A 12,080-nucleotide genomic window follows, 5' to 3' on the forward strand; every position below is an offset into this window, starting at 1 on the left:
TCGTAGCTGAAGACGTTCCAGAACCGCAAGGTTTTCTTGCAGGGAGGGGCCCAAAACTGAATAGGTCAAACATCCTTCTCTCCATCATTGCTGTCACGTGGAAGGCTGTCCTTGGAACTGCAGTGACTCATGCATCCTAACTGCACTCCATTGATGGAAGCACAACGTGCATCATTGCAACTTGCTGGTGGGTTCCTGTATTGGCAAGGGATCGATTCACCTGGAAAGAGTAGATACACAGCATTTAGTGTCAAACTTTCACTGTCCAAGGAGGCAAAGTCTTGGTGCTGCCTGTCAAGCAGGTTTCAAGCAGCTTGTGAGACTCATCTGGGAAAGACAGGAGTCAAACAAAGATGTCAGGCACGGGCTTGAATGCCAGAAGGAGGTACAAGCCCACTGAAAGCATGAATTCTACCTGTGTTGCTGACAAGCAGTGTTTTGAAAGCTGGATTTGCACCCTTACCTGCCAGGACCACGACTTCTGCTTCAGAGGGCTCCCTGGCACTGCTCTGCAGTTGGTGTTTGGCCACAGGGGATGGTTTGCCCAGGCAGAAGCAGGAACGCCAACTGCCAGCTGCTGACTCTGCCCTCTTACTGGGAGAACTCAGTCTGGAGAGAAAACAGAGCATGCTGTCAGTCGTGGTGCAGGATGAGGGAAGAGCTGCACCGAGCCCTTGCCAATAGTTGCCTGTTCCCGCCACTGCCTGCTTTCTGCTGAAACACAGCCTAGAAACACCCTCTGTTTCAAACAGCAGAGGATGCTTCCATTCCTACAGCTCAGCCCTCAAGTCCTGCTGGCTACATTCCTCTCAATGATTTCAAGCAAGATTCGGAGCATGTGAGCAAAGGCTCCACAGCCGGACAGGAAAGGAGCTGGCAGGCGTAACTGCTTTCTGAGGAACCGTACAGTTATAAGGGAAGTTCAAAAGCATCCCTGACTCTTACATTAACACCTCCTCGGCCTCAGCTCACTGCCACCTTTAATTTCTAGTGCCAGCAAGTCTGACCAACAGCTCTGCTTACAGGAGAAGCACAATTGGTTTCAGGCACATGGCCCTGAAATCATGAAAACCCCAAGATTTCCATGTACAGCCAGCACAGAACAGGATAGACGCCAGCGTGGCTTTCTGCATCTTGTGACTGCCTGCCCAACCAGGAAGGAAAGGCACCTTGTGTGGCTCCACTGAGGCCATAGGGCAACTGTGTGTTAGTTGAATCCTCAAAGATATAATGGACAAAAAATAAACCAATAAAAATCATCCGAACAATGATGGTAGGGGCTGGAAAGGGAATTCCTCTTTCTTTATCTTTCAGATGGAAAATCAATGATTGCGTTGAAGTTCCTCAGTACAGCTGCAGGCCCTTCCTCCACTTGTATCTTGCTGCTCCGTGTTGCAACAGGAGAGCTGCTCTGGCCTCTCCTCTCAGCCTGTGCCGCCTGCACGGTGAGCAGCTTTGTGGATGGAGAGACCCACACAGACTTGGGCCCAGGCAGAGAACTGTGCCCTGCAAGGGAAAACCACAGCTAAGACAGAAAAGGAAGCAGCAGCACAGCCATCCCCATTCTGCATATCTCTCAGAATTGCTCATCCGAGCCACTGGAAGAAGAGGAGCTCAAAATATCTGTGTGCTCAGAGGTATGCTCGTGGCAAAGGACACAGCCACAATTAAGAGCAGCTCACTGTATCTTAAGAGGCAAACAAAAAGCCTAGAAAAACTAGGGGCCAGAGATCTCAGAAAGCATCACTGCCACACTTCAATCAAGTTTCACCTGCTTGCAAAACATCTTAAGAGCAGTGATGGTTTTCTCCATGTAAGGCTTGGACACTCTCAGGACCCATCAACAGGGCACCATATTCTAACCTAAGCCCAGAAGCCTGCTGTCTCCTCAACAGTAACAGAATTTTCAAAGGTCTTGGAGAAGCCCTGGATTGGATGAAGCTGTCAGATTTAGATCAAGCTAATGGAGGAAGATGCTCACCTACTCCCTCTCCCATGGCTGGTGTGGATTTGGAGCAGAAAAGGACGTCTGTGTAAATAGTACTGTTGAAATATCAACTGGTAGAGCAGTGTTGCACATTGTACAAATCACAGTTGGACATCCATGGCCAGCTGATGATAAAAGTAATTGTAGGGGAAGAGCTGGATGAAATATTGTTAAAAACAAATAATCATTTTAGCTGCACTTTTTTAAGCATTTCTTTTCATCCTTCTCAAAACAGTTTCATGGCAGAATAAAGAGGACACGTTCACACAGACATTTCCACAGCCAGACTAGGGAATAATCAAAGAATATCAACCAAAACGTGTTTCCTACCAGTTACATGAATCTTGAAGGTGAGTTTCTAGCCAGCAGCCTCGCAGCTGTACTCCCCTTTGTTGCAGTAATTCATTCCTGGATGTAAATCACATGTAGAAAAGTGTTGCTATGATACTAGATGACCAAGAAAGTCCTATAGCCAAAATGTTTTGCACCAGAGAGGCTGTCAGTTGATCCTCCAAATGCAAGACACACAAAATGAAGCGTTCCTTTATCTCTGGGATTCCAAGCATTTTCTCACCTCTGACTTTCACTTGGAATGTTGCTTTGTCATCTTTTGTTTCACAGCTGTAGCTCCCTTGGTCTTTCAGGGTCACATTTTTGACCACGAGCTTGCGGTGCGTCCCCTTGGAGATGATGGTTGTCCTCTGGTCCTGCTTCACCTCTGTTTGATCTTTCTTCCATACGACAGCTCCGCTTGCAGCTGACACCTCACACACCAGCTCCAGGTCTTCAGAAGGACTGACTGATATTTCTGGAGTCATTTTGGGCTTGCTGACAACATTAATGGCTTCATCTGAAGAAAAAAAGAGAAAGTGGTTTACATCCTGACTCAGGCTTATTCAGCACAGCATGAAGATACAGTTAGAACTGATTGTAATGTCTCTGCTCATTACATTTGGGTGATTGAGTTTCACCTCTGGAGGTACTCACATACAAACGTGTGCTTGATTCTCCTGTGTAAGGAAAGAGTAAGTTCTATGCAGATAGTTCTTATTTCTTTTAATCAATTCTGTATTCTGCACATGTTCTTCTGAAGCTAAAATGAAGGCAGCTAAGTAACGTGTTTGCAATGCATGAACAAACCTATTCAACACTTTGTCTCTAAGCTAACAAGCAGCGTTTGATGAGCACATCAGTATTTCATGCCCTTCATTCCATCCAGACAGAACCTGCCTGAGGAGCAAGCTGATGGCTGTCAGCTACAGGCAGACCTAGCTTAGCATTGCATTTCTTAGAGCAACAACTGTTGCTTTCAGTCACTGAATATACCAAGGCCAATTGCTATGCCAGGCACATTTATGGCATCAGTGAACAAATAATGAGTTGAAAATTGTAATAGACAGGAGTCATCTATTCTTTTAAAACTAGGTGACCAAAGAAGAACAGTCCCTCTAGAGTCAAGCTGTTTAGAACTAATAGCATCAATCAATGTCACGTAGATAGATTACTTCCCTGCCCTAAGACCATCTTGTGACCATTTGGTGCTCCTAATTAAGCCCTCTTGATGGCTTTTTTGTCTGAGCCATGTGACATTTTGTGATAGGAGTTACTGCTAGTGTTCCCTTCACCCTACACCAAAGTAGGAGGTATCCATTCTCAGGGAATCATGCAGGCTTCCTCTGGATTTGATGCTCAGAGACAGCCCCAGAACTTTTTAAATCTTAGCTTAGCTCTCATCCAATAATGTTCATCAAACAGTGCAACTTGTCCTTTGGGGATGCCTTTGTTCTGCATCAACCAGTTCCAACGGAGTCTTCTTGGCTTGTTTTAGATCAGTTTTTCAACAGATAAAGAAAGGGGCTTTGAATTACAAAGTGAAATTGCAGAATGCATGATTCTCAACCAAACAGAACGGGAGGTGGGATGCAGGGTGAATACCTGAGCCAACACCACCTGCAAGCAATCCTTCAATATCTTAGGAATCTCTAGCCATCCCAAATCCAGTGTTGTGCTTGATCTATCATCTCTGCTGAGTTTTTAGCTAGCTGATGGTGAGCATCTTGGTGGAGATGGGTGAGCAGTCGGACTAGAGGGTCTTAATCAACCTTAAGGATCCTGTGATCAGAGGAACTTGAATGTGCTGTTAAAGGTCACAAGAGCTGCACTGCAGCATGAGCATACACAGCGAAAGGTTTTCAGTAGAGCTTCGGTTCATAAATGAGGACTGGGTTATGGAAAATAGGCTCAAGAAATAAACCAGAAAACAGATCTTAACGCCAGGTTCTGTGAATGCAGCCAGCTGAATTTCACAGATATTGAATTTCAATGACAATTTCTTGTGTTATTTTACCCTCCAGCTCCACCCTGAACAGGAACAGGTCAGTGACAAGCATTACTCCTCCAGGCTTGATCTGACAGTGCTTTACTTGTACTATGAGCTAATGCCAGGAAGAGCAGGAAAAGAGTTTCATCCACGTGCCTTCTCCTTCCTTAGTAAAACCAGTGTGAAACTGCAGCCACGTCAGGCTGAAGGAGACGTCTCAGATGTCCTGCCTGGATGCAGGAGCTCACGTGTCAGAGGATGTCTGGCACGTCAAGTCTCATGGCAGTGCAGTGCATGACAAACTGCAACAACACTTTCCTGTGGGCTCCTTTGGGCACGAGGCCCAGCGGGTGACACACCTCTGGCTGCAGCTCTTCAGAGCCTCCCAGCAGCCACGTGATGCCCATGGGAGAGACACAGCTGACCCGCACAGCAGATGATTTACCAGCTCGCTCTGATTTACAGCAAGAGAAGATACAAGTGGTGATGCTGAATGCTGAAATACTGCGAGTGTGTGGCATAGGTATAAGATTTGTGAGCCTGAGGATGTTCAAAGTCAGGATGGACAGGGCTCAGAGCACCTGATGGAGCTGCGGTGCCCCTGTTCATTGCAAGGGAGTCCAACTAGCTGACCCTTAAGGGTCTCTTCCCTATCTATGAGATACACAAAAGCTGATTCTGCAGTAACCAAGCTACCAACAGCAGCTGTTTGTCATACAGCTTGCCAACACAGATTTTAAAATAACAGCATTGATTACTCATTTGATAGTCACATTACAGTGCAAAGCACATGGAAACGTCCATCAGCTAATTCATTTAATTCTTTGGGCAGACCTGCCAGTATGAAATATTATGCTAACATGACAGAGAGAAGAAAAGCAAAATTAAGACTAGCTGACAAGCCGTGGCAGGAAGTTCTGCTCTCCATCAATTTAGTCCCATTATTCAATTCTGTTTGGAGATGTCTCCATGACTCTCTGGAGTTTGTTCTTTGAGAAGAAGCAATTAAGTAAGCTCTCCAATGCCAAAGTGCATACACTACTCTAGGCCTTTCTTGTTTCTCCATGGATCAACAAGGGTGACAAGCCAGCAGAAGATGATGAAGAGCCTCATCATGCAAACTCATGCATTTTATCCCCCTCACAGATGCACTGACAACTTACAGCATCATCCATTGAGACGTTGTGAATTTTCAGGGTGTGTTTCTTCCCCACAATGTGCAGTTCATATTTTTCACTGGCCTTGAGCTCCTTCCCATCCTTCATCCACTCCACAGTAGCGCCTGTGTCTGAAAGCTCAGCCTGCAGTTTGGCTTCCTCACGCAGCCGAGCGGAGATCTTTTCTACATCTTTGCTCTTATTGGTAAATCTCACTGCAGCACCTGTCAGGAGCAAAGGCCTCGTTAGTTCAATTTAGATCAGGCTAACGTGGTCAATGTTTGCTGCAACATCTCTGAAAAAGTATCACCTTCTGTTCCTGCACTCATCATTGTGTCACTGCTGAGCAATTCAAGATATTTCATTTGGTCTTCTTGCCGGATTTACTAAGTAAAAATCAACCAAACATCTCCTTCTACTGATTAAGAAAGCTCTAAACATGCTTCTGCAGAGGTTTCCACCCAATGACAAACAGGTCCTCCCATCATGAATGTTTATTTGTTCTATTTTGTCATGCAAAGCTGATTGATAGAGATATTATTGGAATGATTGCTCCCCTTCTTCTAAATTATTCCAGTGCAATCAGAAAGGCTGTCTGAACCTGGAGCTGAAAGTACTGCTCTATGGTGATGCAGTGGTAAACCTGCTGACTGAATGCACTGGCCAATAGCTGTGAACTGCAGACATTCATCAGCTGGCATGAAGCAATCTGGTTCAGATACCAAGCAGCTGGGTAGACTGGCTTAGCCTACACTCAGTGCTATCATGTTTAGGTCATTACCAGGACTCACATCAGTCCATGGGATGCAATTTCAGGTATTTGGTACAGGCAGTGAATGCCTGCAGCCCCAGTTCTAATCATCAGATCACAGCAACTATGCCTTGACTGTAAGAGGAAAGGAGAAGGATCAAAGCAAATACCTCTCACTCTCATCTTGGTGCTGACATCAACATTTTCGGCAACAAATTTCACTTCTGCTCCACCATCATTCTTGGTGATGTTCTTTATGATTAGGCTGTGAGTAGTTTGGGTTCTCTTGATGATGCAGGTCTCGCTTTCCTGTAAGACTTTACCACTGAGGTACCAAGTGCTGCAACACATTGTTGTAAGATCAGTAGTAGACATGGCATCCCCTCCAGGTACAGCTTCACCAGCTGTTAGGGGGGATTTCACAACCAGGACTGGTTCTGAGGAAGAACAACATGGATGTCTTAATGCTCTTTAGATGCAAGTCTGGTATCTCATTTAGAGATGGAAGATTAAATCATAGGTACATTTCTACTTCTCCCTTTGCATGAGTGCTGGAAGAAGCACTTCTATGCTTAAGATCTGTTACAGAAAGTTCTGCCTCTTGCACATGTGAGATATCAAAAGATAAGGATATTCATGTCTCTCTCACAGAAACAGAACTTGTATCACTTTAGTGGTAGCTGGAGGTTGACAGGAGAACTAGTAATAAAGGAAAGCCTTTGGTGTGTTAGTGCACTACTATCCTTAAAGTCAAATGAAACATCTTTAGGGAACCAACACAGCTGCTCAGCTCACACTGACCCATTTCCATTGGGGTTTTTGTGCTTACCAAGGTGCACGCTCCCTGGGAATTCCAGAGACGGGCTCTGTCCATGCGCATTGACTGCAGACACTCGGAACTGATCATCATCCTCTTCAGACAGATTGCTCACCGTGAACTCTGGGACGGGGACATGAGACTCGTGGCACCTCACCCACGTGAAGCCAGTTAGTTTATTGCCTTCCACAATGTAGCCATCGATTGGAATGGGGCATTGCATCTTCGGAGGGGACCATGCCAGCGTCACTGAGGTTTCTGTTTTATTTTTCACCACGGGGTCAGCTGGGGGCTGGGTGGGAGGTTTTCTGGGAGCTGAACAGAAAGAAATACAGAAATATTAGCATAAGGTCATGTAGGCTGGAAAAGACCATCAAGACCAGCAGACTCAACTTTCAGCATGACCTACTGAGTCCCACCATTAACTACTGTGCTACCTGAGGACATACATGACAAGCTTATTCCTGCAGGTATTTGCATAGTGAATATATTCACCCTCTGGTTGCTTTGGAACATTTTAGAGGTTAAAATCCCATCAGACTTTTTCACTGTGTGCAGCCACTGATACAGGCAGGAGGCTGGGAATTACCTGATGGGCTCTAGTTACAGACTACTGACACAGTAAAGGATTGATTTCATTTCATTTTGGCCATCAAAAAGTTTGGAGTCTGGTTTAAGTCATCCATCTAGACTCCAATTATAATCATATGGAGAACAGCGCATTTAGGAGAACTCATCTCATCTTAATAAACCTGAATGAAATCACAGAATCATAGGATCACGGGAGGGCTTGGGTTGGAAGAAACCTTCAAGATCATCCAGTTCTAAACACCCTGCCATGGGCTGGCTGCCCACTAACCAGCTCAGGCTGCCCATCACCCATCCAACCTCGCCTTCAACACCAAGGACAGGTATCCACAGCTTCTCTGGTCAGCCTGAAATGGAAGCAATGAGCCACATGTTGAAGATACTCAAACATTCATGACTGTAGAGAGAGCCAAATACTCCATACATATTGCCTGCCTGGTCAATGGTATTAAAATGCCAACAACAGACTCATCCAGCTCATGGAAAATGGTGTGAACATGGCGTACAGGATTCTTCCAGCATCGAGTTAGATCAGCAAAGTGTAAAAATAGGAAATCTCAATGCAATGCAATTTTCCCTCATAACATAAATCGACACATAACTGTTTTGGGGTGCACTGTTACCAGCCTGTCAGTTGCTGTTGGTCAGTGCTAGATGCCAAAGGTCCCACTAACATAGCATGAAGCCGAAAGCTAGACGCTGGAATCAGATCTCTTGACCTTACCATCAGAAATTGAAATGTCATATTTTGCTCAGAGGTGCCTGCTTGTAGGAGGGACAGCTTCCGAGCTTTTTCTGCTCCAGGAACCAGCTTGAGCTTCAGAATTTAAACAGCAGTCAGAAATTAAACTGAGCTTTGTCACCTCCATCAAACAGAAGGAGTGGTTGGGTGGTACAGCTTTCCAAATCACTTAGAAACTGGCACAACAATCAGATGCCTACCTTTTCTTTTTGAACTTGTTAATACATAGAGCTTAACAGCATCAGAATGCCCCAAGCACTTCAGATAACACGACAGCTGTAAACCCTTCTTTAAGGATTCCTTTGTTTAACCACTGAGTAACTGTAATTCAGTGGTGCTGGTGGGAGAAGGGAAGTCCTAATCTTCCCAGATGGTGAATAGAGTTGATGTTCACATGCAGACTGGTGCTGCAGCACAGCCAGAAACCACTCATTTGGGAAACACAGCACCAAGAAAATAATGGGAATAGCTTCATAAAATCTGGCAGCTTCACCCAAATTTCATGTCAGGTCCATTATTCTTCCTATTTTCAGGAAGAAAGGTTTTCCCTTTTTCTTGTAGTTTTATTTTCTTTTCCTTTCATGCAAGCAGCTTTGTAGCTTAAAAAATTGTTTTCTAATCACCTCCTGGTGTGGACAAATCACACAGGTTTGACTCCATGTTTTACATAGTTAGCATTTTATATTTGTTCCAGTATGGAACTGTACAGCCATAGAATGGCCTGGGTTGAAAAGGATCTCAAAGATCATCCAGTTCCAACCCCCTGCTATGTGCAGGGTCGCCAACCACCAGACCAGGCTGCCCAGAGCCACAATCCAGCCTTTCCTCATAGGAGAGCTGCTCCAACACTCTGATCATCACAGTGGCCCCTCCTCTGGACCCACCCCAACAGCACCACAACCTTATTGTCCACAGAAAGCATATAACCCTCATTCAATTGCCCTTCCACTCAGCTTAGAGCACTACTAAAACCAGCATCTTCACCTTAGCTCATCACACTGCTGCAGTTCCTTTTACAAGGATTTCACTGGCAAAAATGAAATCAAAGCCATCACAAGGGATTTAGCACAGTTACGTGTTACTGGCTACGAGAGCTGTCAGCACAGTCACCTGTCAGGCTTTGCTGCTGTTCTCTTTATGTAGAGGCACAACAAGGTTCAGACACCTCACAGTGCAATTCTCACTTGGACTGTAAAGAAAAAGGAGGCTTGAAAAGCAGCGTGTGGAAAACAAAGAAACAAGAATTAGAACAACAGTGGGGCCATGGCACTTGTAGGAATTGTTCTGCCTTTAACAGCAGAGCTTTTCAAGAAGTATGAGGGCATTGCAAACCAGACCAGTTTGGACAGATTAACAACTGCAAGTAGTGGGTTCCAAAATTCCAGACATGAAATCAAAGATAGAAAAACTCTTCACATTTTCATCTCTCAATTTTTCGTACATTGTGCATTACAGTGCAAACAAGTCTTCACATACAACTTGGAAGCTAAAGACAAGTCTGACAAAACAGACTGCACAAAAATGATGGATAATTAACAGAGCAAATTGCTCTTTCAAAAACAGAGTTTATGTCTTCTGGTCATAACACTTCAGAAGCCTCAGAGGCTTCTTCTCCTTTGTATATTTTCATTAATCTTAGATTTTGTTTTCATTCAATGTGACCTCACTAAACAAATATTGTCTAAGACCATGAGTATCACATAAATGTGCAGATCTCAAGCTGCTCACTTATCTAGTACCCTTGGCATGATGCTTTCTTTTCCTCAGCTGATCATCTAGATTGTGCCTGTTGATTGTGCAACAACAGCCTGTTGGTCTCGATTACCTGTGAGAGGCTCTAACTTTGGCCAGGAAAAATCATTTGAGGACAAGTAATTCTCTTGGAATCAGTAAGGCAGTCTTCCCATTCTTTCTTACCAGCACCCATCTTACATGTTAATAAAGGATTCTGGAAATCAGTTTGAAGATCAAGAAACAATTCAGTTCAAGCATATGCAATCACAGGATTTGTACGTCACCTGCAAAAGTCAATTTATTCTATCCACAATCTCATCCTACATGCAGTTCCTTAGAGGGTTCCTTAGGCACACCAACCCCATGCTCCTATTACAGACCCTTGCATAAGACAGGTGATATACCTACAAGATTATCTACAGCTTAGACTATGAAAACAGGGAGTCTAGCTAGAGAAAATTATCTACCTGTGCTTCTGAGCAATCTGTTAACCACTCTCATACAGTTCAGGCCAATCCAAACAAGATGCAATGACATGTCAGCCACAGAAACAGCTTGATTTTAAGGAGTTTGTTTGGACAAGCCCCTGTTGCATACGGTGGTCAAACATGCATTACTTGGGGGCACATTGTATTTGATTTAACAGATACTCTTACCTTTGGCTTTGCACAGAGTCCAAAGTCTATCAGCTTCAAATTGTCAATCAGCAGATTTTCCCGGTGGATGAGAAAGCAGTCAGGAATGATTTCCACCCAAATGCCCAAGGAAACATCTTTTCTCTTCTCTTATTTCCTGCTGTGGACAGTGGTTCCCATTCTACTCAAAGCTCGCTCGCTCTCGCTGTCTCAGAGATCTTCACTGACTGCTGGCAAGTTCCCATCTTCCAATATCCCAGGTGGGAAATACTAGCTTGTATCTGTTGGAAAGGACCTGGGGACTAGGAGGACAAGTGGTGAGAGACCACAGGCTGAATGCAAGCCAGCAGTGTGCTCTGACAGAAAAGAAGTACAACAAGATCATCAGCTGCATTAAAAAGCAGCACAACCAGACCAGGACAAGTCATTCCTGCTTCAACACTCATTGCACCACATCTACAATACTGTATCTGGTTTTTGGCCAGGAAGGATAACAACCTGAAACAAACTCTGAAGCAAGTTCTATGGATGACCTCCAGCCTGTGCAGGGGGCTGAAGCTCCCACTCAGAGAAGAGAAGCTGGGGAGAATGATCTTTGTGACAGAAAATCCATTGGATGGGGCCAGAGGAATGCATCTCACCCCATACCCTCTGTACAGCCACCATTTGTTTAAAGGATCACTCTTCCTTGAGGCACAAAACTAGAGCAGGTTACACAACAGACTGACACCACAAGGGCTTCTCTCGAGATACAAACTGCAGCAAAGAGCATCACAAAAATGTGAAACCAACACTCAGATCAGATCTGTGTCTCTGCTCCGCTCATTAGGAGCATCATGTTTTACTCCCCTTCCACAGGAAGATACTTCTTCAAGGATAACAAAATCCAACTCAGCTACAGAACATAGTACCACATAGCAATAATTATCTAACATTTCCTGTAGGGAAAGAATCCTAAGCACAAGTTATTGTCTGAGTTTCAGCTGGGACTGAATTATTTTCTTCAGTGTCTGATATAATACTACGTTTTCATTCTAGAGAAACAATGGAGATAGCGCAGTGATGCTTACAGTTGCTGCCAGGCAGTGTTGTACAGAGCCACAGTCAATCTCAGCTGAGAGCCCAAGGAAGTGAGAAGGAACAGAACTAGGACAGCTGACTTAAACTGGCCAAAGGATATTCCATACTATATGACATATTGTGGAAGGAGTTTTGAAGGGGGTAGAACTTCATGTAAATCTCTTCCACTACTAGGAGGCTAACTGGACACTGATTGGTAGGTGGTGAGCAATTGCTTTTGCATTCATCATAACTATTATCCTTTTCTCTATCTCAGTACATAATTCTAT

The 12,080-nt window shown here is 44.5% G+C and overlaps 1 protein-coding gene across 1 annotated transcript; it reads right to left on the reverse strand.

Annotated features, from left to right (window-relative positions):
• Positions 1-1,987: 1,987 nt before the first annotated feature.
• On the reverse strand, positions 1,988-5,684 carry LOC146753211 (obscurin-like protein 1). The gene is made up of 4 exons (XM_085530863.1): positions 5,471-5,684; positions 2,562-2,837; positions 2,318-2,395; positions 1,988-2,142 (listed from the first exon to the last, which is right to left on the reverse strand). The coding sequence occupies exons 2-3, from the start codon at positions 2,803-2,805 to the stop codon at positions 2,346-2,348; spliced, it is 294 nt and encodes a 97-aa protein (XP_085386989.1). The 5' UTR covers positions 2,806-2,837; positions 5,471-5,684; the 3' UTR covers positions 1,988-2,142; positions 2,318-2,345.
• Between the last annotated feature and the right edge of the window lie 6,396 nt (positions 5,685-12,080).

Source organism: Coturnix japonica, unplaced genomic scaffold, assembly GCF_054131305.1.
Source record: "Coturnix japonica strain WE unplaced genomic scaffold, WE-NBRP24 Scf039, whole genome shotgun sequence".
NCBI lineage: Eukaryota > Metazoa > Chordata > Aves > Galliformes > Phasianidae > Coturnix > Coturnix japonica.

Excerpts from the sequence above, each read along its gene's own strand:
- LOC146753211 (XM_085530863.1), bottom strand. The coding sequence starts at position 2,805 with ATGACTCCAGAAATATCAGTCAGTCCTTCTGAAGACCTGGAGCTGGTG. Across the intron at positions 2,396-2,561 it reads ATTCCAAGTGAAAGTCAGAG|GAATGAATTACTGCAACAAA; the intron begins GTGAGAAAATGC and ends ATTTACATCCAG.